Genomic DNA, 24,105 nt, shown 5'->3' on the forward strand with positions numbered 1-24,105 from the left:
CGCCGGAGCGGGGACGTGATAAAAGGAGACAGGGCTCTGAAAGGATTTGATTGAAATGGCGTGTGCCAAGCTGATGGGAGCCAGCGAGGGACAAAGCGCCGAGGAGCCATGGACACTCGAGCAATTATTCCTCCACGCTGAAGGTGGATTAGTGCAATGGAAAGAAGCATATGTTCGGCCTGGGGCGACACTCCCCCTGGCTGGGCTTAGAGAATGAGAGCGGAGAAAGAGGCTGAACCTGGAATATCAACTATCCGGGAGACAGCCCACCCCACCCCCTCTTCTCCCAGCCTCTCCAAAAGTCTCAGGGATGGAGAGATAAATACACACGCCCGTAAAGATAAATAGATAGACACGCACATACACGTGAACACCCGGGAAGGCAGACACACGGCCACCTCTACATACAGCCACGCGTGCACACAGCTCTACGCACCAGCATACAGACAGGCAGGGAGAAAAAGGCGCCCTAGGTGAAAAACCTCCCCGGGTACGACAATGCGAACAAATAAACAGCCGGCCTCCACGAGGGTCGTAGCAGCAGCCAGTTCTGCTGGAGGCTCCAGTTTCCCCAGTCCTTTCCCAGGAAACTTTCCAAAAGCAGCTGCAGCAAGGGACGGGGTGATCTCCATCCCCCCTACCAAGGCCCTGTCCAGGCTCTCCTGGAGACACAAGGCAAAAACCTCAATTGCTCCTTTGCCATCTGATTTTCTTCCAAGCCACATCCACCTCCTGCTTTCTCTCCCTTTCCCCAGCTCCCTGCAAAACCCCATCCTTTCCAGCAGGATAGCTGCAAGCCCTCACAAGGGCACAGGGATGGGACGAAGCCTGCGCAGCCAGCCCCCACCCCAAACACCAGCACCCCAGCAGCAGCCTGCATCCAGGCAACGGGACGCCCATCACCTTCTGGCCTGGATCATCTACACCCATATTAAGAGCCACAGGCTCCAAAACATGGGCAGAGATGGCAGGAGCACCTTTTTTAGCACTATTATAGTGTAGCTCGTTAGGCCTAATGAGGAAAGGAGCGCTGAGGCCAGGCCCAGACCCTGCCTCCCCCCCCCCAGTGCTGCCCCACTGCCCTTCCCCTGCCTGGGCACACCAGGACGCGCCGCAGCGTGGGGAGTCTCCCCAGCTACCGTCCAAGCCCCCCCGCTCGCAGGGCAGAGAGATAACCTCCATCACAGGAGAGGAATGGCCGCAGCATCAGAGGAGAGACAGGACAAGCACAGGGCTCAGCATCCAGCAGCGAGGGAGAGGGCAAGGAGGACGAGCTGGAGGGAGAGGAGCCTGCCAGCACGCTTAAAAGGGAGGGAGGGAGAAAGAGAGAAGGACAGGGAATGCAGCTCTCTATTTCTCCCGGGAGCTCCAAAAAATGCTCTGCTCTACAACCAGAAACGTGCCCCAAATATTTCACACCTCCGCCTCTTCACCCTCAGCTGTGGGGATCGGGGTGGATCATAGACAGAGAGGAGGGGGCCGGCTGTGCCCAAAGCAGCGCCAAGGCAGGAAGTTTTGCAGGATGAAGGAGCGGGTAGGAACATAACCAAAAACATCGTGTAGAAGAAATATACATCCCTCAGCCTGCGAGTGTAACTACACAGCCCACACTCCTGCTAGAAAACAACTCTCTATTCAGAGCCCCTGCATCTGCTTTCAATAGAGTATTACAAAGGGAATTAACTATACCACAGGCAACAACAGCAATGGGGCTTGAGAGCATCTCTGGACGGGGAAGGTCTTCACGTAGATGCTGCAGATCTCCGACAGAAACTAGGATGTGCGTGCGTATGCACAGCACACTCGAGCAACGACAGGGTGAAACAGCTCGTGCTTCACACCCGGCAGTCCTCCACCTTCCTGCTCTGAACACGAGACGATTTCTTCCTCACCTTGGCTATGCTTTTCCACTTTACCCTCCTTACCCTGGTTTGAAGGTGCCTGCACAAACGAGCTCCGTGACTACGAAGAGGACGATAACCGCGGAGCTCGGAGTAACCTCAGGGCCCTGGTTTCGAGAGGGAGGGACACCCATCCTTGCACGGGGAAACCACAGGCTTTGGGTGCTGGCACCCGCCTTGCAAAATCAGGGCCCAAAAGAAATGCGCCAGTGGGAGCCAACGGGTCGCTCCCACCCCACCAGAAAGCCCTCGTCAGTCTTGGTCTGATTTCCACGCTACGTTCACTCAGTGAAGGTGCTCTAACCACTCTGTGGGTTAGATGAGAAATTTTGGCCCTTTGGGCCACCAAAGTTGAACTTGGCATCAGAGAGACGCAGCTACAGCGGTTGTAGGAGGGAATAAAAGATCTGTCACCGTTACATCTACAGCACCAGGCACTAGAACAGAAGAGGAACAGTTCAAGGACACAAATCGTTACCGCCATCATAAGCTATATTTCTATTTACCCTGCCCGAAATATTAGCTGTTTCAGCCACCCAGGAAAGCCTAGAAACTAGAAGAAGGCGGCTATTTTGCTATTCGGAAGCCGGTAAGGCTCCGCTAGTAATGGGTCGTGAAAGACTTTTACTTTTCCTCTGTTTCCAATCGCTTGCTTTAAACTACTTATTTTGGGGCATTTGAGGTTACTAAACTAAATATTGCAAATAGAGAGGCTGCAACCTATGCAGAATAAATGATTTAAGAACCGGGCTTGGCCGATTTCATTTTTCCTCCATATTGGAGATAAAAAGAAGGAACACATTCTAGTAATCCCTGCTCATTTTCACGGCCATTCTTGCACCTGTAACTCAAATAATGAAGCCATTTGTTATTTATATTGCACTTTCCCCTCCATTCTAGATTTCTAACGATCTGACCCTGTTTTATGGCCCTGACAAAGCCTGAAACCGGTGTGGACTTCCAATAATTGAACGATATAGGGAAAAATCTTTAGCTGGAATGAAGCAGATGTTAGCTTCATGCAGTCCCCTAACTTGATTATTCTTTGGACACGTTAGACAAGCATTAGTGATTGATAATGACGCTAATTAACCCCTTTCCTTTCCAAAACAGCAAAACCAACGCCAGCAGGATACTGCAAACAACGCAGCCGAAGTACGGCGTATATCAATATCCGTTCAAAGTGGATCAGTGACACAACTTCACTGCCCAGCGCTCAACAAAAATCTCCCCCCGCCGACACCGAGCCGGCTCCAAATCCGCTCTAAGAGTTAACAGCTCCCGCCGCTCGCAGGGCAGGGAGCCGAGACATAGCCCTTCCACGCAGAAAAGGCGCACGGGACAGAACCGGAGGCACCGTTTATTTTTTTTACGCTCCCGACCTTTCGCGTTTGATTATCGAGCCGGTTTAAATCACTCTGCCCTCGCTCGCTGGGACGGGCTTCATGTTGCTCCCCGTCGGAAGGGCGCTTGTGATTTTAGCTGCACTTTGCGAAGGCGAGGGCTGACGCTCTGGGAATCTGGTCTGGGCTGAGACGTGCACGTAGCGAGGAGGGAAAGGGAAGTGCGCATTCTGGAATTTAAATGCGAGGCAGAAGACGAGTAAACAAACAAGGAGCTGATCTGATTACACGGTCGAATTTATCATGGACAATAAAGAAATGTCCTTTAAATGTAAGGGTTTCGATAAATGAATACTCCTAGCAAGTGAATAAAATGTATTCAATTAACTAAAAACCTCGTGCACTTCTGAACTGAAGTGGAATCGACTGTAATTGATTTATTTGAAACCAGAGGTTAAGGACTGAATTAGCTAAGTACAACTGGGTATTTCAAGCCACTGACTTCTCAAATGTCAAATCCCTTCTATTTTAAATATTATTTCAGCTGCGGGGCATTGCTGTCCTGATGGCTGTTCCACCAGTTAAATCTCAAATTATATTAATATTCGATTTTTGGAGGGTGGGGTAAATTACGGTACAAAGAGGAGGGCTGTCCTCGTTCACAGTGAAAGAGCACCGAGCCGTGTTTTGGTTCACATGTAGGCATGAGCTTGGCGTGGCAGCAGCGGTCTGACATTCAGCCACCGCTCACCCTCAGTTCAGCCAATCTGGGGGGAAAAAAAAACAACAGCAGATTTTTGTTTAGTGCGTGAAAGCATGACCTAGAATTTCGCTGCTGCGCCGTGATCACAACGGTAGAAACGCATCCGAAGAACGCTAAAGTAATTAGCACGTTTTAGTAACCGCATATTGGTCACAGCAGAAGAGGCTGAACCGGAGCTAGTCTGATTTCCATTATCGCCTGTAAAACCCTTCCTTAGAAATAATAGTAATAAAGAAATCTATGCAAGGTCATTTCATTGCTGTTTTCTGGTGGCTTGCTAATGCAGCAGCAGGATACTTAAAATGCGCTCTCCTAGCATAAAGCAGCTAATTATATCTTTAAAACATTATTTATTATGACCTTATAATGTTCTAGCATAAGACTGCTTTATACATTGCCCAGTATAAAACGATTATATTGGGTACAGGTTTCAAAAAGTAACAAGCATCTGTAAATCCAGATATGAATGAATGGTATTTAATAAGATTGTTTTCGTTTAAAAATGAGTATTTATGTGTTGCTGTAGAAAGAGCAGCAATGTATTGCTGTTTATGAATGCTATTGTGCCTGAGGTTAGGATCCCACACACAATCTGAGATGCAGCCAAGAAAAACAGCCCTGATAGACAATGCTTCACTTCACCTGCTACAATGCTGTGCATTTCATTTATGTCAAGAATATGTACAGTTAGGGTTCATTCACCTCATTATTTTGTTACATCTACTTTACAGTTAACCAGTCTCTCTTGGAAATAATAAATAACTGTTTTTAAAACAATTGCAGCTTTGCATTCAAAAGAAAGATCCACTTTCAATTTATGGGAAAAAAATATTCACCATTTTTATAAACTGGCTGGCTCTCGAAAATAGAATTTAGACTCCACCAACTCTCTTTCTGCTTGGCAAGATTGATTTTACACTGCCTTCCATAAGTAGATTACCAAAGCAAAATGAAACATCTTGGGCTTTATCTAATGCTTTGCTTCACCAGCCCTACCAAACGTCAAAATATATGAGCAAATGTTAATTCTCTTTGCAGCTTTATTGTAAACACCTCCCTCTTTAACCTCCTCAATTTCTGCCTGAGCAAAAAGGGGAAAAAAGGAGACAGAGACGGAGAGAGCCAGGGAGGGAAGGAAAGAGAAAGAGAGAAAATATCAGCCACCACCACCAAAATATCATCAGCACTTAAAGGAGACCATCTCTTCAAAATGCCTTTACATTCTAAACTGCATTAGCCTCCCTTCCTATGATACAACATAATCCAGCCTGATCCTGACTTCACCTACCCCCTGGGCCAAAGAAAATAGAGTCAAAGTCTGAATTCTTACATGTTTTTACAGCCCATCTTCAAGACGTACACGCCATTTTTTTTTTAAAGCAAACTTCCCTGTTTTACAACTGGTTTCCACAAGAAGAAACTCAAGATAAAAATTTCAGTCCCTTATAAACTGACACAACCATCTCAAAATGTCAATCTGTGCATTCCACTAAAACACGAACCATCAATCAGAAATAATCTGTCTCCTGCAAGATTTCACTAAAGTTCACAACCGTGAGATGATTTTGTTGGCATCGACTATGGAGCTTTTCTTTTTTCTTGAAGGGAAGGGAGCACCCGGCTCTGATTCACCAGTATATAATTTTTTTCATAGCACCTAATTTTCAGTATTTGCTCGGTACCGATTCTTTTTAAAATGTCCTTCTCGAGACGATATTTTTTTTTTAATCTCTGCTCTCTGTTAGGACAACTACATGTACAAAATTTTACAGGCTTATAATTCTGCACACTATATATAAATATAAATAAAAACCTAGAGGTCAACATAAATAAAATAAAACTTTATTTTTTAAATAAAATTATGTTTTGGTTAAAGAAAAGATAGTGTGTCATTTTGTTAGTAGTACAGACAATTTTTTATCCAAAAGAATACATTGTGCTTTATTGTGTCATTTGTCTGAATACAGACTCAGTGGAATATCTAAATGATACCCTGCTCTGAACTCCAAGTTGAAAGTAAGTTTTTATTATACTTGAGGGAAACAATGGGTTCAGCTGCTTATTGCAAGGAGCAATTGTCAAGGGAGAGTTAAACTCAATTACTGTAACCATACTGAATAAAAAATACTGCCAAGAACAAAAATACGCCTGGGTAAAGACAGCCACTGAATAAAAAAATCGACATAAAGCGTATCAAATATTTATTTATCTGGGCAACAAAGGACTATGATACATTGATAGGCATGGAAACTACTGCCAGCACAACTCAATACAATACAACTATAACTGCCTCCAATATGGCCAGTGGAAATACAGGATACCAGGTGGTCCCGAATGTTTGAAGTTCTTTGGAAAAAAAAAAAAAAAAAGAAAGAAAGGAGAAAAACAAAAGAAAGGGAGAAAGAAAAAAAAAAAAAGGCGGGGGGGGGAGAAGGAAAGAAAAGCTAACTCTTGTTTTAAAAGACAATATTAATTTATTGCTCTGATGGTGCTTTCGGGAGAAGGACAGTGGATGAAAATAACTTCTTCTTTCATTTTCCACAACACATAAGGGTTGTAAAACCACTAACATGTTTAAAAACCTTGCCAGGGTCCAACATCACTTTATTTTATCTTCAACGAGAAACTAAATGTCATACTAATTATATATAAAAATTCATGGTTTTTTATTTGTTCAGCTGCTTCATTGTCGCCTTTAACATGCTACAACAGGGCTAAAAATGATGAATCCCAGAGAAAAACCCCCAAAAAACCTCTGATATCTAAATAAGTACCATGAACCACATGATGAACTAAGAGGGGAAGATTTAAAACCCACTAAACAAGAGGTAAACGAGATCACCAGATAAATAAAAAAAGGCTTAAAACAGACTCACCATATTTACAATTCCCATTAAATTACACATAAATAAATATATACATACATGAACACTGATTCCCTTATATAATAACCGTGAATCGTGTTGCAATAGAAAGTTCAAGTTGGTCGCTTTACCTTGGACAGGAAAAAGTTCTACAACCGAAGATATGACATGGAACTGCTTGTGTTTTGTGTTCAAGTTTATTCACAATACTGATAAAATGTCATCAGTCCTTTTTGCCTTTTGTTTGTTTGCTGTTGTTGCTGCTGTTGTACTATTTTCGCTTTTTTTCGTTTTTAATATGGCTACAATCTTAACTGAAGTTTATGTAAGGGAAGGTGGTGATTCAGTCCGGTGAAGCTCATAGAATTTTTTAAGTATTATTTATTTCTTTTTGGTGTTTTTTTTTTTAATTTTTTTTTAATATATTTTTAGAAAAAAAAGTCCTTTTCTTTTTTTGTTTTGTTTTTGTTTTTTTTTTTTCCTCCTTTTGTTTTATTTAAAAAAAAGTTCACAAACTCAAGACAGAACTTTTTTTCTTTGCTGGCTCCGTCCCCCTGTTCTGTTCTCTTAGGCTCCACACCGGGGTAAAACGATGGTGGCAGTGGGGGGGGGGGGGGGGCGGGGGGGGGGTGAAGAGGCAGCAAATGGAAATGTGGATGCTGGGAAGGGGTGTGGGGAGAGGGCCGAGCAGTCCCGCGGAGTCGGAGAACAGGATTGGCAGAAGGACGCTCATTCTGTTGCTGTAGCCTGGGGTGCTGGGTGCAGGGGAGAGGGAGGAGGGAGACGAATGGATCGATGGGCTACGAGGGGGAAGGGAGAGGAGCGTGTGTGCGGGAGGGGGAGATCCTCACTTTCGGTGCTTCTCCTCTTTGTCGCCGCTTTTGGTGCTGTTGTCTGTGTGGCTGTTGGGATTGTTGCTGAGGTACATTTTGTCCATGGCCTTGAGCGCCTCGGTGAGATAGTTCTGCAGGGCGGTGACGGCAGCGCACACCGCCGGGCTCCCAAAGCCGTGCGAGATGAGGTTGAAGTGGGTCAGGCAGCTCTGGATGCCCGGCTCCAAAATGGGGTTGGGCCGTGAGTTCCCCAGGGGAGATCGGTCCTGAGCCAGCAGGTCGGTGAACTCTTTACAGATCTGTCTGTAGCACAAATGGAGCAGAGAGACAGAGGGAGGGAGGCAGGGAGGGAAGGGAAGAGAAGAGAGAGGGAGAGAAATGAACCATCACTGGCGGCAGCAAAGCCTGTGCGTGCTCCCTGCTAGGTTACACGAGCCCCTGGATCAAGGGGGCTGCTGCCCCCGAGCGCACAGGCGTGCTCCCGCCTCTCCCTCTCCTCTCTCACGCATCCTTCCCCCGATTCCCACGCTGCCCCGGCACGCACAAACCTCTTCCCTGCACCTCGCGTGCACACACATCGCGCCCCGGCCAAATAACAGGCACACAGACATGCACACACGCCCCGCTCCCACGTACCCCCGCCGATCCCCATGTCGCAGCCCCCACAAACACACATCCCTGCCCGGCTGGGTTTTGGAGCAGACAGGCAGTTTAAAGTTGCCCAGCAAGGCGGAAGGGAATAGATGGGGTGCGATATTCAAAGGGAGGTTCAAGGGATTTATCCACATCTTGGAAGATCCTTTTTTTTTGTGGAACTGAAGAGAGGCGCGGGCCTCTTCCTTCACAGGGCTAAAACGCGCCTGCGTGTCGGGAAGAAAGAGCGAGGGCAGAGAGGGGAATCGAGGCTTTAAATTAGGGTACCCTGAAACAATTTATGTATGTACATCTGCATCTCCAAATCCAAAGGGACCTTCCCGCAGAGGGGAAGGCTGACGCTAACTGGGGTCTGGAAATTTCCTTCCAGGGAGGTGGGAAGCGAGGATCCAAGGGCACGGTGCAGCAGCTCGGTTATATCATCCGCTCGCTGCACAAATGGTGTGGGGGAAATAACACACCTTCCAGCAGGAGAGCTGAGAGGCATGTTGCAACAGCCTGTATTCTAAAACCCGCGTTAACGTCTTCCAGCCATAAAGCGGCTCCCATCTTCTGCCTGCGCCCTCTGGCACTGTGCCCTTTGGTGACACCTCCATTGGTAATTAAGGGCTACTAAACAACCCTTTTAATTTCCAGCAAACATATCAAAACGATCATTTTCTTTTCACGCACCACCTGGAAGTCTAGGCAGCCCCACCAATGCTAAACTCTGCTAGCATTTTAACTGCATACAGATTGTCATTTAAAATATATTTTTAATATCCCTACATTCACTAAGTAACAGAGCTGCTTAGGCAGAAAGAACCATTGCCGATTTTAATGAACTCAAATCAGTTTAATGTGCCAGTTTTATTTTACTGTCAATGGGAAGCTTTCCCCTTCTACCTAAATTGATAAGTTAAGCGAAAAGGCCCGGGAAGTGTTTTGCTCTGAAGAATTACTGCTTTTTCTTTAACTAAACATCCACCCACAATTTTCACGACTCGCTTTCAAGGTAATCCGCAGGAACTGGCTTGATGGAAACCAAGCTGGGTTACAGAGTTCTCCTCTAGCAGGAGGGCAAATACACCCCCTCACAATCTGCAAAATCATCATCAGCCACTGGCTACGTGGCAAACGCTCACAAATACAAGCCCCAAACCCGGCTTTGTCGCCCTCCCCTCACTTCTGAGCAACATGCCAGAAAGGTAAATGTCTTACTTTGTAGCTAGAAGCATGTTTTTTCTTGTGACTTGCTCGTTTGGATCGGAATGTTGTCGGTTGAGAAATTCAGCTACTGCTTTGGCAGGAAATTCTGTCTCACAAACGTACCCAAAATCTCTAGCTAGATGTACTGCTTCTCCTGAAAAGGGAGGCACGGGTGGGGAGGGAAACACACAGCTCGTCAGTACACATCGCACAGAGGCAAAAATCCATTAGAAAAAGAAAAAAAAAAAAAAAAAAGGCACTACATTCTGCTTGGGCTTTTCTTCTAAAAGGCTTGGACTTTTTTTTCTTTGAAAAAGGTAGAGTAAGAAATGCTAATCGCATCTTATCTTGCAGGAGTTTGCTTCAGTCGGAGGGCAATGCAAATGTGTATTTTCATGACAATCGTTACAAGTGAAATCTCGCATAAGAATTTTGTAAAGTTTACATTGACTAACAGATACTTTTAGACGGGCAGGCTCCAACCCCCTAGAATGTGCGCTCGGATTTACATATCCATACCTATTCACGGCCATTTACGTACATTTCATTCACAGCTATTTACTCTGGAAATGTTTGTTTGCCTCAGCCGCCAGGTCTCTATATTCTTTTGCAATGCGTCAATGATTAATATTGATCATAATTACTCCTAGAGCTCTTCTAAATAAAATGCATTAAACAGCTAAGTGTTTAAAATTTAACTTGATCGCATATAATTATATGTTCACCCCCAAACGATTAACCATGAGAATTTTAGGGTCATTCCACCGAGTCTGTCTGTTTTGTTGATTTTCAAATCTTTGGTTTTAATTTCCTGAACCAGTTGGTTTTTACTGCAGGGCTTCCTGCCATTAGCTCGAGCTCCGGAAGAACGCATGCGCCAATTAGAGCTTCAAAGCCTCAGTCCAGTGAGCTTGTTTCCATAAAATGGAGCGGATCATAAACAATAACAGTACTCTAGAAACTGCCTCATCGCTACAGGACTCAAAGCCCCAGCAATGTTTATACTATCATCCCCCCAAAATGAGCCACCATCGCTAAGTTATCTAGAAATCGGGCCTCTGGTTTTTTGTTGGGTTTTTTTGGGTTTTTTTTAAAAATCATTCTTTTAGAGCCATTGTATGTGAAAGCCAAACAGAACATGAGATTACCATAAAACCTTCTCCATATTCATTAACATCACAAATAATGTTAAGCATCTACCAAATCTAGACTTTTTACAAGTTTTCCCCTCGTGATTTTTTACTACAGTGCGCCGATGCAATTGCAAAGCCTTTCCAAAACCGGGAAGACGCAGTAATTTTCACGCAGTATAAATATAGTGCGGCCACTTATCCTGATGTTTAAAAAAAACCCCGAAGCCTGGCATTGCGCAGCGCTTCTTTCCCTGTCCCTTTGAACATGAAACATTTCTCGTAGAATGCGAAGCGACAGCAAAACAAAGCAACAAATTCCCTCCTACGCGACCCAACTTAAGTGAAGCCTGCGCAGCCTGGGCTGAGCTTAAAAGCGCTTTGCAGACCAAACCGGCCTAAATGCAGTCAAATCCGTAAGTGAGGGGAAAGGAGGAGGATCTATTGGCTGGCCGTGGGCTTACTTTGTGCCAGTCAGCGTGACCCAGCAACTGCTTCAAAACTAAATGACTGCAAACTCTTGAGCTTCCCACCCCGCAGTTCTGACAGTATAGGGCCATCCCAAGGCATTAAAAGTAAGTTGCACCTTTTTTGGCCAGAGCAAAGTAGAGGAGAGCGGCATAGCCAAGGGAACATGTGTTCTGAAAATGAGAACCAAAAGGGGGTGAGGGGTGGGGGGGTGGTGCAACTTTGAGGCTTTCAGGACACCATTAATTCATGGCTGAGGTCAAGGATTCCCAAATTAATTCAGGAAGTAATGGTCACGCATTTCTCAAATGCAGATGTCAGAAAACTTAAATGATTTACTGTTATGTGGCTGCGGGCTGGGAGGGAGAACAAACTTAAAGTAGCTGCAGTTTCTGACGTTTAAAATTGCTTGGTTGTCCACCTGTGGCAGAAGGACGGCGGTGAAGCATTAGAGGCTCTGCTCCCCATAACTTCCAACTCGGCACTCAGGGGTCTCACACAGGGCTGAGCCCACCGCCCTCGTTCGCAGGGTTCCCTCCCGTGCTGCTCCCAGTGAGATCCGCTTACTCTGGGGAGGCATTACTCACTTGAATGAGGGAGCAAGATGGGGCCCTGAACACGTCCAGGTCAGAGACTTAAAAGGAAATAAATGGTACGATGCAATGCTGAGTCTGCAGGACTCATGCAAGCCCGTTTCAGGTTAAAACAAAAGCCAAAGGCACACAATTAACTTTTTTTTTTTTTTCTGAGGCATAGAAAATAACGCCCTTCCAACTTCCAACAAGCAGCACTGACTCGGGGGAAAAAAAAAACGAACCAACCCAACACCAAGTCTTCTCCAGTTAGGCAAAAGCAACAGGCACATTTTCCAAAGGAGCCCTCCCGGCTCTTTGAGTCACTTACCTTCCACGAGCGACGTGAGCAAGGTAACGTTAGCAGCTTTACGCCTCCCGGCTGGCAGGTTTAATCCTATTTTGTCCAGTTTCTCCCTCAGAGATCTCCCTCCGTTTTTTAGACTTCGCCCTGCTCCGCACAGAAAGGCATTGAGAAATGGGGCTGGCGGGGGGCACCCGCTCCCCAATTTGGCTCCCACCCACGGATCGCCCCAGCACATCGCAGAGGGGAGTCAAGGGGTTTTTGGGGGGGGGCATGGTTTGTGGGGGGCTGAAGAGCCAGTGTTGCTGACAGCTGAGTCTCAGAGACAGGGATGGGGCTTTGGATGGCTCCATGTCTCGGGAACAGAGGCTGTGGCCGAGGTCTGGATCAGCCCCCAGGCTGGTGGGGAGCTCTGGGCACGTCATGGCCGGGGCGGGACCCCTGAGGCCTGAGCTCCCAAAGTGCCACGACCCGGGGGGCGGCTTCTCCCCACAGCCCGCGGGCGTTTCGGGCGGGAGGAGGCCCGTTTGCAAGGTGGGCAGCCCCCATCACCGCCATGGAGCTGCCTTGGCTCAGATGCCGACGAGGCCCATCGGCGGCAGAGCCGGACCTGAGGGGGCCGTGGCGGTGCGAGCTGGCTTAATTAACCCTGGACGTGATTCCCTCGCCCGGGTGCTGCCTAATTGCCTGGCGGAGGTCGCAGGCCCAGGGCGGCGGGCGGCAGGCTGGGTGCCCGCCGGTCACCTCCCCGCTCCGGGGGGGTGGGGGGGGGTGGGGTGGTGCGTGGGGGGGTTCATCGCCGTGAGGGGACAGCGTGGCCCGGGGAGGGGACACACACACGGGGGGGGGGGGGGGGGGGGGCCACACACGGCCGCGCGTTGCCATGGTTACAGCGCTCCCGCCTGGCAGCGCTGCCCCGACCCCTAGCGGCGGGCGCCCCGCCCGGGCGCTCCTCACCCTCCTCCTCCTCCTCCTCCTCCTCCTCCGCCCGTCCGTCCCGGGCGTTATCCGCCGCCGCCACCCCGCCTCCCGCGCTGCCTGCCCCCGCCCCTCACCTCCGCAGCACTCCGCCCAGCAGGGAGGCGTTGAGGCACTCGGGCGGCGAGAGGCGTCGCTGCACTTCCGCCACCGTGACCTTGTACTTGGAGGTGGAGCTGAGGAGCGAGAGGCGGCCCGGCACCGAGCAGAAGACCTCGTTGGGGTTCACCACCCCGCCGAAGAGCGTGTCCTTGTTGATGGGGATGGAGGAGACGGCGTTGTTGTTAGACTTGGAGAGGGACACGGGGCCTGCAGGGAGGGAGGAGCAGGGAGGTGAGGGTGAGGAGCGGGCGGGGAGCCGGGGGGGGGAGGCGAGGGGGGGAGGCCGCCGCCGGGCACCCGAGCCCCGGCCCCGCACCGCCTCCGGGGCAGGGGGGGGAGCGGGGGCAGGCGAGGGCAGGGGCCAGCCCTCCGCTGGCCGGGGGGGCCGGGAGGGAGCGGGGCCGCCTTCGACCCGCAGCAAAGGCATCACAAAATGGCCCGGCGGCCCCCCGCGCTGCCGGCCGCCCCCCGCCCCCCCGAGCCCGGAGCGGGCGCACGCCGTCGGGGGGCTGACGGCCGTTTGCCGTCAGTACCGGCCGTCTGCAGACGTCACGGGCGAGGCCGGCCCGCAAGGCTGCCCCCGGGGAGCGAGGCGGCGGGGAGCTGGGCGCTGGGGGGCCGGCAGGCTCCCCCCCACCCCCCCGGGGACGGCCGGCGCCGCTCAGCCCGCCCCGCTGCCTTTTTCCAGCGCGCAACTTTTGACGTGGAGAAACCGTCACGCAGCGAGGAGCCGGCGCGCGCCCGCCCCGGCGGCCAGCGCCGGTCGCTTCCCCAAAATAAAGCCCGGTCCCTCCGCGGGCGGGCGGGCCCTGCCGCGCCGGGCCGGGCCGCGCCGTGCCGCCGCTGGGCTTGCGGTGCCCGCCGGCCTCGGCCCCGGCCGCCTCCCCCCCGCCGGCCGCGGCCCCGGCCCGCTGCGCCTCCGCGGGCGCGGTCCGACCGAGCGGGGGGCTCCCTCCGTTTTGGATAGATCACTTGTGACATTAATAGCTCTGGGAAGGCTAATAGATACAACAGGAGTTAAACGAACTCTTGAGATTACTAATAAAAGAGCCAATTATCATGTCGACTTGGAAAGAGCATCTCTTAAGATTTATCCCTTGCACATCTAATTTGACGTGACAAAGGCTTCGCGGACGGGGGGGGGAATGAAACTTTGAGCTCGCCGGCTGCGCAGCGACTGGGGCCGGGGAGGAGGGCGGCTCTGTGCAGCACCCCGCTCCGGGGGCGGCCGGGGTTCCCAAATTCCAGGCGGCCGCGCAGCCCCGGCACCCCTCCGAGCGGGCAGCAGCTCCCTACGCCTGCAGCCCCGCGAGTTTTACTCCCGACAGCAGCTCCCTACGCAGGATCCAAATGCGAACCAGTCCCACCGAGAACCTCTTTTGCAAGCTGCCCTGTGCCACCTTTCCCAATCCTTCGGTCGTCCGAAGAACAGACAGGAAAAGAAAACTGAGCGAAAACACGCCATAAATATTTTGCACGGTTTGGGGAACAGATTCCAAGCAAATTCAATTCCAAACGCACAAAGCCAACGAAAACCAAACCGCCCTGACGGACAGCCGTCAGTCTGCAGGAACTCGCCCCTCGCCCTCCGCCAGCCCTCCTCCTCACCGCCGCGATTTCAATAAGAAAACCCGAAGGAGGAGGAACAACGCTTTTCTCTTTCGCAGCCCAGTTTACCAACAACGATTAAACCCCGCCGCTCCGCCAGATGCGCGGGGCAAACCGTGCAACCGAATCGTTTGCTCGCGCACTACAACACCGGCTCGGATTTTCTAGATCATCTGCTAACGTTTTCCCCTGTTCACCACGACAAGAGTTACAATACCAGGCAAACGTGGCCGTTTCAGAAGCGGGTCGAACAGCTTTCAACCCGCGCGTCGCCCCTTTCCTTGCCCTGCCTCCAACCCTTCGGCCCACAGGACCCTGCCAGGGGAAGGAGCCCGGGGCCGGGGGGGGGGGGAGGCCGGGTAAATCCTCCCTACGAGCAGTCCCCAGCCTGTGACGACATGTTTGGTATGCGCAAGGAAACGGCTTACCTTTCTTAATTACAGTTTGATCTGGGATGTTAATACCGGGGTCTTCTACGTGCTGCAACAAAAGGGAGAGGCAGGGATGTAAATGTATAAGCGCAACAAAAGGCGGGGAGGGCTGGGGTGCGGGAGAAGTCGGGTGTCCCCCCTCCCCGGGCACGGAAACAACAGATCCTGCGGCGGGAGCCGGGGGGGGGAGATGGGATGGGATGGGATGGGGGGGGGGAGGATTTCCTTTATCGGGAGGAATCCTGCATCCCTCCCCGCTCTTCCCCAAGAAGACAAAAATAATGCATCACCCCCACCCCCCCGGGGCTTGCCCGGCCGAGCCCGACGCCCCAGGGGCCTCCGGCTTCTGCGGGCTCCCTCCCTCTCCCCGGGAAGCCGCCCCGGCCCGGCCCTTCCCCGCCGCTGCGCCCGCGGGAGGGGAAGGAGAAAGGAGGGGGGTCCCGGGGGGGTCCCCACGCCGTCCCACGCCGCCGGGGCTCCCCCACATATTGTCCCCTCGCAGGTTGCGCGGTGGCGGCTACAGCTGGGGTTCGCGCGGCGGAGCCACGACGTGATTAGAAAGTCAAATGAAACCGTGTTTTCTAATTCCAAAAACTGACAGGCAATATAATGTCTGGCTGTGTTTACAAATTAACACCAGTGCTGCTGAGATAGAAGATTTCGCAATCGTTACAAAACCCAGGCATTACCATTTAAAAAACTATTACTTCCTTCTCTAGTCTTTGTCCAACAATAATACTGATTCTAACATTTTCCATTCTGTCTTGGATTTATGCTCCTGTTAATTGTGCCTGATCTCAATGATTCCGGGTGGATGGTACTAAGTTGCTTTATTACAGGTTTTATTATACTCAATGCTCTCATTTGTAACTTGCCTAAAGTGCTTCTGGATTTAAGTATAATTAAATTGAGAAATGTTCAGAAATGACTACTGCTGCAGTTCTTGTGTTTTAACTATATGGGGAAATATGATCCCTTTATGCATGCACCCTAAACCCATAAAGTAAATGTACTGTGGCATAATACTTTTATTTGTGTTATTTCTACACATATTCCATACCGGAAGGACTGTTAAGTTTAAAATCCCACAGAGATATTTATGATTAAATAATTTTCACCGTCTACTTGATTTTCTTAAATATTTAGCGGTCGTTTTTATTAAAGGTTAACTGTTGCAGCAACGGAAAAATTAAAAAACAGCCCTTTCCCGACCCAGATTTCTGTAAAGGATTCTTTTTTTTTTTTTTTTTTGAATAACCAGATAAAATACTCTTAAAAGATACATCCTCTTTCCTTCATGCAGCCTGCTGATTCAGTTTTACAGAGAGAAAAAAAAAAAAAATATATTGGCTGGGCTGGTTTAAGGATTTAAACCAGATGGCATTCGGTTTTCACAAAGTATAGCAATGCTATTAATTCATAGATCCCTGAAAGGCAAATCAAACGATTTGTACTTAAAATATCTTGCAGAGGAGGCTTCCCGAACCAGCCCACTGCCACGGAGCACAATTGAGGAGAGGAAGAATTCAAGAGAACATTTTAGGTCATGTTCCTCCTACAGCAATCAGGGGCTTGCAGTCAACAAATTAGTTTATTCTTGCTGTTGCCTCCATGTTATTTTATATCAAGTTTAAAGAATCGACCTGCTTTTAACGGATCCAAATTGCTTACTAAATCCTCCACTTTGGGAAGCGTATGCGTTTATTGCAAAACTGCTAAACATAACCAGCAATTTTCTGTGGCTAATTTAGCCAGATGAGGGCTGTAATAAATTCACTATTTTCCCTGAGTATAATTTACAAAAGATTTCAAAATGACCCCCAAAAATAGGTAAGTTCATCTGAACATTATCCTTGCAACACGAAACTGTACTCATTAAACTGTCAGCAAATATATTGTTGTAATATTTGATCCTGTAATTTGGGATGGCATTTCAGCAAAAATCACATCCAGATACCACAGTTCCCTCCTCCTCTTTCCTCCTGCAAGTCGAGCAAGCCTCAGTCCCTCAGCACGAGCTCTGTGGGCTTTAATAAATTTATTGCCATGTTCTAATTCCATTTTCAGGGAGAAACCCAGAAAGATGAACTTTGATCACGACCTATCACGTTGCATAAGGCCACTTTCCTAACCGAACAATAGCCCTGGCTTGCTTTGTAACTAGCCCGTGCACTAATGTCATGCTTAATTAGAAATCGTTTTTTTAGTCTGTATTTATCGATAACAGAATTTGGTCCCCCAAATAATGCATCCTCCAATAGGCTCCCAATGTTTTAATTTAATATAGGGTGTAGCAGGTCTGGCTTGAATTTGATAACCTATAGCTAATGATTTATGAGGTCATCCCTTTGCACCGCTGCTAAAGGAAGGCGGCAGCGTTTTAATATCCCTCTTCCCTGATTTGTCAATTAATTCCTTTAGAGAAGAGGAGCTGCCCGTATCCTCTTACAACTTTAGATGTCGTTATCCCATATGCCAATTCTGTAATCACGGGAAACCGATTTTTCCTTCTTAGGCCACTTTCACCACTTTTTTTTTTTTTTTGCCTTCCCCCTTTACGTTTGCCTGGGAGGACATTTAATGAGATCTCGCGTTTCAGACTCGTGTTTTTCCCAAGGCAGCGAGAAATCCCCAAATGCACGGCCCTGTGGTGATATTACATATTCTTCCAATCGTAACAGCTTATTGTCATTGAGAAGGAAAGATATTGTTAACGATGACAGTCATTTGATTTATTTATATTTTAGCGGCGGCGCGTTTAGCGGGGAGGCGTCGCGCAGGGACGAGCCGCGAGAACCTATTGTTCTAGGTGGGGGCTTCGCCTTTCCCTGGGGGGCTCTTCTTCCCTCCCTCTTTTTTTTTTTTTTTTCTGGTGGGGTCCCTCTCCCTCCCCCCCGAATTTCAGCTCCCGCGGGGAGGGGGACGGGGGGAGGAGAGGGGCGAGCGGGCCCCGGGGCTGCCCCCCTTTTTTCCTTACCGGCACGTCCTCGATGGCGTGGGGGATGGAGTGGAGGGGCAGGTCGGCCAGCCCAGAGCCCAGCCCGTGGGGGGCGTGCAGCAGGTCGTCGTGCCGCCGGTAGTCCCTGCGTGGGTCGAGCCCCGAAAGCTGGTGGGGCAAACCCCGGTGCGTGTGGAGTAACCCCGTCTCCTGGCTCTGCCTCTGTCCCGGCCATCCTGGGTGCTGGGGCTGCGGCTGGGCATGGAGGGGGTTGAGGCTGTAGGGGTCGTTCACGTGGGAGTAGGGGTCCTGAGATTGGGGGTAGATGGGCTGGTAAGGGGGGGGGAAGTAGGGGGGCTGGAAGTCGGCGTTGGGGGTGTGGGAGAGCGGCGGGGCGCTGGTGTAGGGAGACTGACCCACGGTCCCCAACTGGGGTAGCCGGGCTGTCCCGTTGCTGGTACTGTCGTGGCGCTCCTGAGGTGGTGGTGGGGGGTGCGATGGGGGGGGGGGGGGGAGGGGGAGGGGAAGGAGGGGGAGAAAAGAAAAACAAAAGATAAAATCAAACTGTTTCTCCTCAAAACCGGCTTGCGAATTTCACCTATCGGGCAAAGATGGGCAATTCGTCCCCTCCGAGGCGGAGAAGAGCAGATCTGGGGATTGCTCTGCCTCCGATTTCCCCTCGCACACAATTAAGAGGCAGCCTGGCTTTTTAAATAATAATAATAACGGCAATAATGATAACAGCAATAATTATAACAGGACTGCTTATAATAATTAAGACCGCGGCGATACAGCGTGGATTCCCAACAGATCGCGCCCCGGCATTTCAGAGGCAGGTATTTCCCGCAAATAAAAAGAACAATTCCTAAGCGGGCGTTATTCAAATAATAATTCTGCCACGACCCAAAATCCTCCCGCTGGCCCTGGACAGAACCGAGACAAATACTGCCGCCGGGATTACCGACAACGCATCCCAAGAAAACCCTGGAAAACCCAAGCCCACTGCCATTTTGTTACCAGGAGGCGCCGAAATAGGCTCTAAACAAATCGGCCGTTCCCCAACGCGAGTTTTACAAATGTTTGGGGGTGAAGGCACCGCCACGCTCCCCCACCTACGGGCAGAGCCGCCCCGGTGCCCGGCCGAGCTCCCCCGGAGGGGGCGGCGGCGGCGGCCCGGGCGCCGGGGAAGCGGCGGAATGCGGCGGGCGGCGGGGGGGCAGCGCCGGCCCCGGCCCCAGCCCCGCCGCCGCACCGACGGGCGAGCGGCACCCGAATGCGGCCGGGCGTTTCGGCAGGGCTCTGCAGAAGAGCCCGCAGGTATGACCGGGGGGAAAGGCATGGCCTCCACGGAGGAGGAGGAGGAGGAGGATTCAGGGGAAAGAGCCACGATCCCGAAAAAGGGAAACGAGAAAGCTGAAAATATCCCGTTTGCAGGTGGCAAGGTGAAGAAATCGAAGCGGCAGGGTCCAAGTAAAGCCTTTTGCCGTTTGCTCGAAGCAGACAAAAAAAAAAAGGGGGGGGAGAAAGAAAGAAATAAAGAAAGAAAAAAAACCCCAACCCACCGAATTTATAAAAATGAAGGGAAAAAAGCCCTCTCCGGAAAGCTGGCTGCGAAACCCCGACCACCACCGCCACCGCCGACAACAATAGCAACACCCAGCACGCACCAAACCCCCTCCGAGAGAAACGTGAAGCAACTCACCATAGCCGAAAAACTGTGTACTAACATCTGCGAAGAGTCGGGGGGTTACAAGTCAAGGTAGAAAAAAAAAAAACGAAAAAAAAAACACCAACAAAAAGAAAACCAAAAACGGCAGAGGAAAGGGCCCGGCGGAGCGCGCAGCCCCCGGCGGAGCCCCGCGGGCGCGGCGGCGGCGCGGGCGCGGAGGGAGCGCGGCCGGAGCCCGGCGCTAGGCGCGGGCGGCGGGACCGGGGCGCCGGGGCTGCTCCTGCACCGCGGCCGCGCCGCGATAATCCATCAGAACTTGCACCGGTCTCTGCTGCCCTTCATCGGGTGTTGCCAAGGCGAGCTCTCTATCCTGGCGTGGTGTGAGGAGTCAAAGTTGGTTGCTTTTTTTTTTTTTTTTTGCCTTTTTTTTTGTTTTGTTTTGCGCGCGTTTTTTGCCTTTTTTTGGTTTTGTTTTTAGCGTGTGTGTGTTTGTTTCTTAATCCTTTTTTTTTTTTTCCTCTGTCTCTTTCTTTCTTTTTCTCCTTTGACTTAGCTGCTGCTTCACTTGAGCTCCTAATAACAGATCTGCTGCCTTCCTGGAGACTCCTAATAGCAGATATTCATGACTATTAATATTACACGAATACTTAATAAGGGAAGAATGGCTGGAAATCGAGCGTGAAGCGAGAAGGCAACTCAAGGCAGAGCCTGTTCTAAATGACGTCCATTGAATGAAGAATCAGTGTATCTAATCAGAGATGGGGGAGAGGGAGAGAGAGAGAGAGACAAAAAGGGAGAGAGAGGGAGCGGGAGAGAGAGAGGGGGGACATGCTGCCGCGTCTGACGAATCACAGGAAAGGGGCAACATTTTAAAAGGTTGCAGGGCATGCAAAAGTGAAAGAGAAAGAGATCCGGAGAGAGGGAGAGGGTGGGAGCCAGGAGGGGGGTGCGGGGGGGGTGGGGGTGGTGGGAGAGACGGGCAGAAGGAGAGAGGGGAGGGGGCGCGGGATCCCCCCTTCCTCCCCTTCCCTTCGCTTCCCTTCCCCTCCCTCCCACCCCGCTCCCCGCCGCCTCCCCCTGCCCCCAGCCCCGCGGTCCTTCGCGGGCGCACCTCGGGCTGCGGCTGCTGCGCGTAGCCGGCCTCAAAGCCCAGGGAGAAGAGCGGCTGCTGGCTCCCCGCTTGGCTCTTGCCGCCCTCGGCCGCGCCGCCGCCGCCGCCTTTCCGCGGGGTGGGCTCCGCGGGGCCGCCCGCCGCCGCCCCGTCCATGCCCCGACGGCCTCCCGCCGAGGGGCTCCCCTCGCCGCTGCCCCCGCCCCGCGCCGCCGAGCCGGCTCGCCTCCGTGCCCCGCGTCCCGGAAACCGGCTGGGAAAGTTTTTTTTTGGGTGTCTCCCCTTCTGGGTGTCAGCCTTCCTCCTCCTCCTCCTCCTCCTCCTCCGGTTCGAACCCAGCGCCGAGGCCGGCGGGCGCCCGGGGCGGGGGGGCTGGGGAGCCCAAGGAGCATCCGCCGGGCTCCCCGCGGCCCCCCTCTCGGGAGGATCCGGGAAAAGACGGGGGGAAAAGGCAGGAGGCGGCGAGGCGGGGAGGGAAGGAGGGCGGGGGGGGGGAGAGAGAGCCGGGAAAAGAGGCAAGGCGAGCGCTTCTCCCGGCCCAGACAAGCCGGGGCCCCGGCGCAACCCGTCGGACTGGCTGTGCAACTCCCAAACAACTCCCTCAGACAGGCACCGCTCCGCTCCGCTCCCGCCGCTGCCCCGCCGCAGCCTCCGCGCCGCCGGCGCCCGGCCCCGCGCTCCGCCCGCTCCCTCCCGGCCGCCCCGGGCGCTGAGCGCGGCCGCCCGGGCTTGTATTCCGCTTTTTCTGTTCCTCTCTTTTAAAGGCAGGTCCTATCCCTGTCAGGGTACGGCCACCCTCTGTTCCATCCTCTCTGCAAGCCACCTCGCAGCCGCTCCCGAGGAAAAGGCGGAGAGCCGGCCGCGCACGCCGGCACGAAAGCCGGCGGGCTCCGGGGGAGCCCCCGCCGCTCCCTCCGCCTTCGGTAGCACCTGGGCGCAAAGTCCCGTTAGCACAAGGCGACAAAAGCCATCGGCTATGAAACCCACACGCTCGCACGTGTGCACGCTTGAACACCGATCCTGGGGGGAGGGAGGGGGAGAGACACGCTTTCCTCCCGAAATCCAGCTGAGGAATATATGTGTTATGTTTTTCCGGCTTAAAAAAAAAAAAAAATATATATATATATATATAAAACACCACCCCGACACCTCATTCCTAGAAATCAAGCATCCGCCAGCGAGTGGATCTAAGGGCTCAGCTCCCACCCCGGGAGACAGCTTTATCCCAAACTCCTCGATCCGGGACTAAACCCCCGCATCATTTAGCCGGCGGTGAGTCTGCCGAGTCCTCGCTCCCTTTCCTAAGCTACAGCATCGCCCGAAAGCAGCGGCGGGGTCGGACGGGAGCACGGCCCCCCGCCTTCGCCCCAGACGTGCACGTCGGCAAGGCTCCGCCGGGGCTGGGGCTCCCTTCCCGCGTGGGTCACCACCAAATAACTGCGTTCATTTGCCAAGCGGAGTCCTTTATTGCGCGGTTTGAACCCACTGCCCAGGCAACTTTTGCGAAACGGGTGACAATGGTATTCGTTGGTTTGAGACCGGGCACGGGTCCTGGGCGCCGCTCTTCTGTTTCCTCTTCTCCTTTTTGTCAGATTAAAAGACACTCGCCTCTTTCTAAAAATATGGAGGCACACACAGAGAGACACACAGAGAGATGCGCGCACGCAATCTGTGCTGAACGGCTCCAAAACCAAATGAGGTGGGTTTTAATTTTTTCCAGGCGGTTACAATATTGCTCAAAGCCGTGGGAGTGTGGCCCTGAAAATTAGGAGGCTGAGGGAACACCTCTCCCAAAGCCGTGGTTTCAGTTCGGCAGCTGACCCCTGCAAATTTGTGCGGCTCGGTATGATCAACCCGCAGCTACATCGAAAAGGCTGAATTTAAGCGTCGGTCCTGAGCCAATTTATTGGGATGCCTCGGGTACCTGGCGTGTAAGAATAATTCTCTTCCCTTTGTCTCTTTGCCCTTTCATTCACTCATTCATCCGTCCGTTCGCTCAGCCATCCATCCATCCATCCATCCATCCATATGGATGAGTGTAGCATCCTACAGAGCCTTATCTACGGAGGATCTACCTATAGACCAGCCTGCTGCTGGATCCTCTTTGCCTGTCCTCGTACACTTCCGACAAAGCCGGGTTTCCAGCAGCCCCGAAGTTCCTGGGGAAGGACCCCAGCCCCTCTCCAGCTGCAGGACCGCGAGGAAGCCTGGCGAAGGAGCAGAAGTTTTCCTAAACGAAATTGAGAGCCGGAGGGATGCTGCAGGCTCCCGCTCGCAGCTGCGAGGCCGGGGGCTCTGCCCCGGCCGGGGGAAGCGCTTACCTCACATTCCTCATACTTGATATTATCCGTCAGTTTCCAAAGCATTTTCATGGATTGGCGTGAGAGAGAGAGAGAGAGAGAGAGAGAGGATTGGGTTCCCCCTGCCTTTCCCTACGGTGGCGGTGCCGGGGCGGCGTGGGGAGCGCGGCTGGCGGAGGCTGTGCAGCGCTCCCGTCCGCGCTCGGAGATCTCCCTCTAATGGTGGAAACTTTTCCCTTTTCCAGCTCTTTACCCACAGCCTAATCGCCTCATTAGCATATCAACAACAGCCCAATTGCTCGCCAGCACAACAACCTGCAGCGATGGACACAGGTAGAAAGGACCCACGAGCAAAATAAATAAATAAATAAATAAAATAAATAAAATAAAAAGGCTTTCTCCAACCCGCCGAGCCCCGGCGCGGGGGGGCAGCGGGCCCTGCCTGCGGGCGGGCGGGCGAGCGAGGAGCGGGGCTCGCCGGCCGCCGCTCCCCCCGCTCCTCTGCCCGCCAGCGGGGGAGGAAAGTGGCCAGCGAAATAAAAAAGGCGACCGTCCCTTCATCTGCGGAGAGTTTGGGGCTAGCCATGAAGCCACCCCCCCTTTTCCCCCCCCCCCCTTTTTTTTTCCCCCCCACGAGGTTTAAAGAAACCAAAGCGAGGAGAAAGGAGACTCGGGTCTTGCTGTAACGAGGTTATTGTCTGCGGAGGCTTCTGTTGCCCTCTGGATTCGATTTGATCTTTTTGGTGGATATTTGAAAAGCTGCTTTCTTTTGTAAACTATTTTGTTCCCCTCGGCTCTGTGGCTATTGGTCTTCAAAAAAAAAAAAAGAAAACCCAAACAAACCCAACATAACCTCCCAGATAGAAGTGGGCGAGCGGTAATGTGAATGCAGCAGGAGCCAAAAAGTCTTTTGCAAGCACTTGAGCAAAGGGACAAAACAATGACCGT

The 24,105-nt window shown here is 51.7% G+C and overlaps 1 protein-coding gene across 1 annotated transcript; it reads right to left on the reverse strand.

Moving 5' to 3' along the window:
- Positions 1-7,718: 7,718 nt before the first annotated feature.
- TFAP2A (transcription factor AP-2 alpha) lies at positions 7,719-23,232 on the reverse strand (the record flags this gene model as incomplete). The annotated part of the gene is given in 9 exon segments (XM_082326574.1): positions 7,719-8,007; positions 9,559-9,700; positions 12,048-12,156; positions 12,158-12,167; positions 13,076-13,307; positions 15,137-15,188; positions 18,117-18,551; positions 19,780-19,806; positions 23,179-23,232. Coding segments are annotated over 9 exon segments (1,347 nt in total). The 5' UTR covers positions 23,230-23,232.
- Between the last annotated feature and the right edge of the window lie 873 nt (positions 23,233-24,105).

This window comes from Platalea leucorodia (assembly GCF_965183815.1).
Source record: "Platalea leucorodia genome assembly, chromosome: 1".
In the NCBI taxonomy this organism is placed as follows: Eukaryota; Metazoa; Chordata; class Aves; order Pelecaniformes; family Threskiornithidae; genus Platalea; species Platalea leucorodia.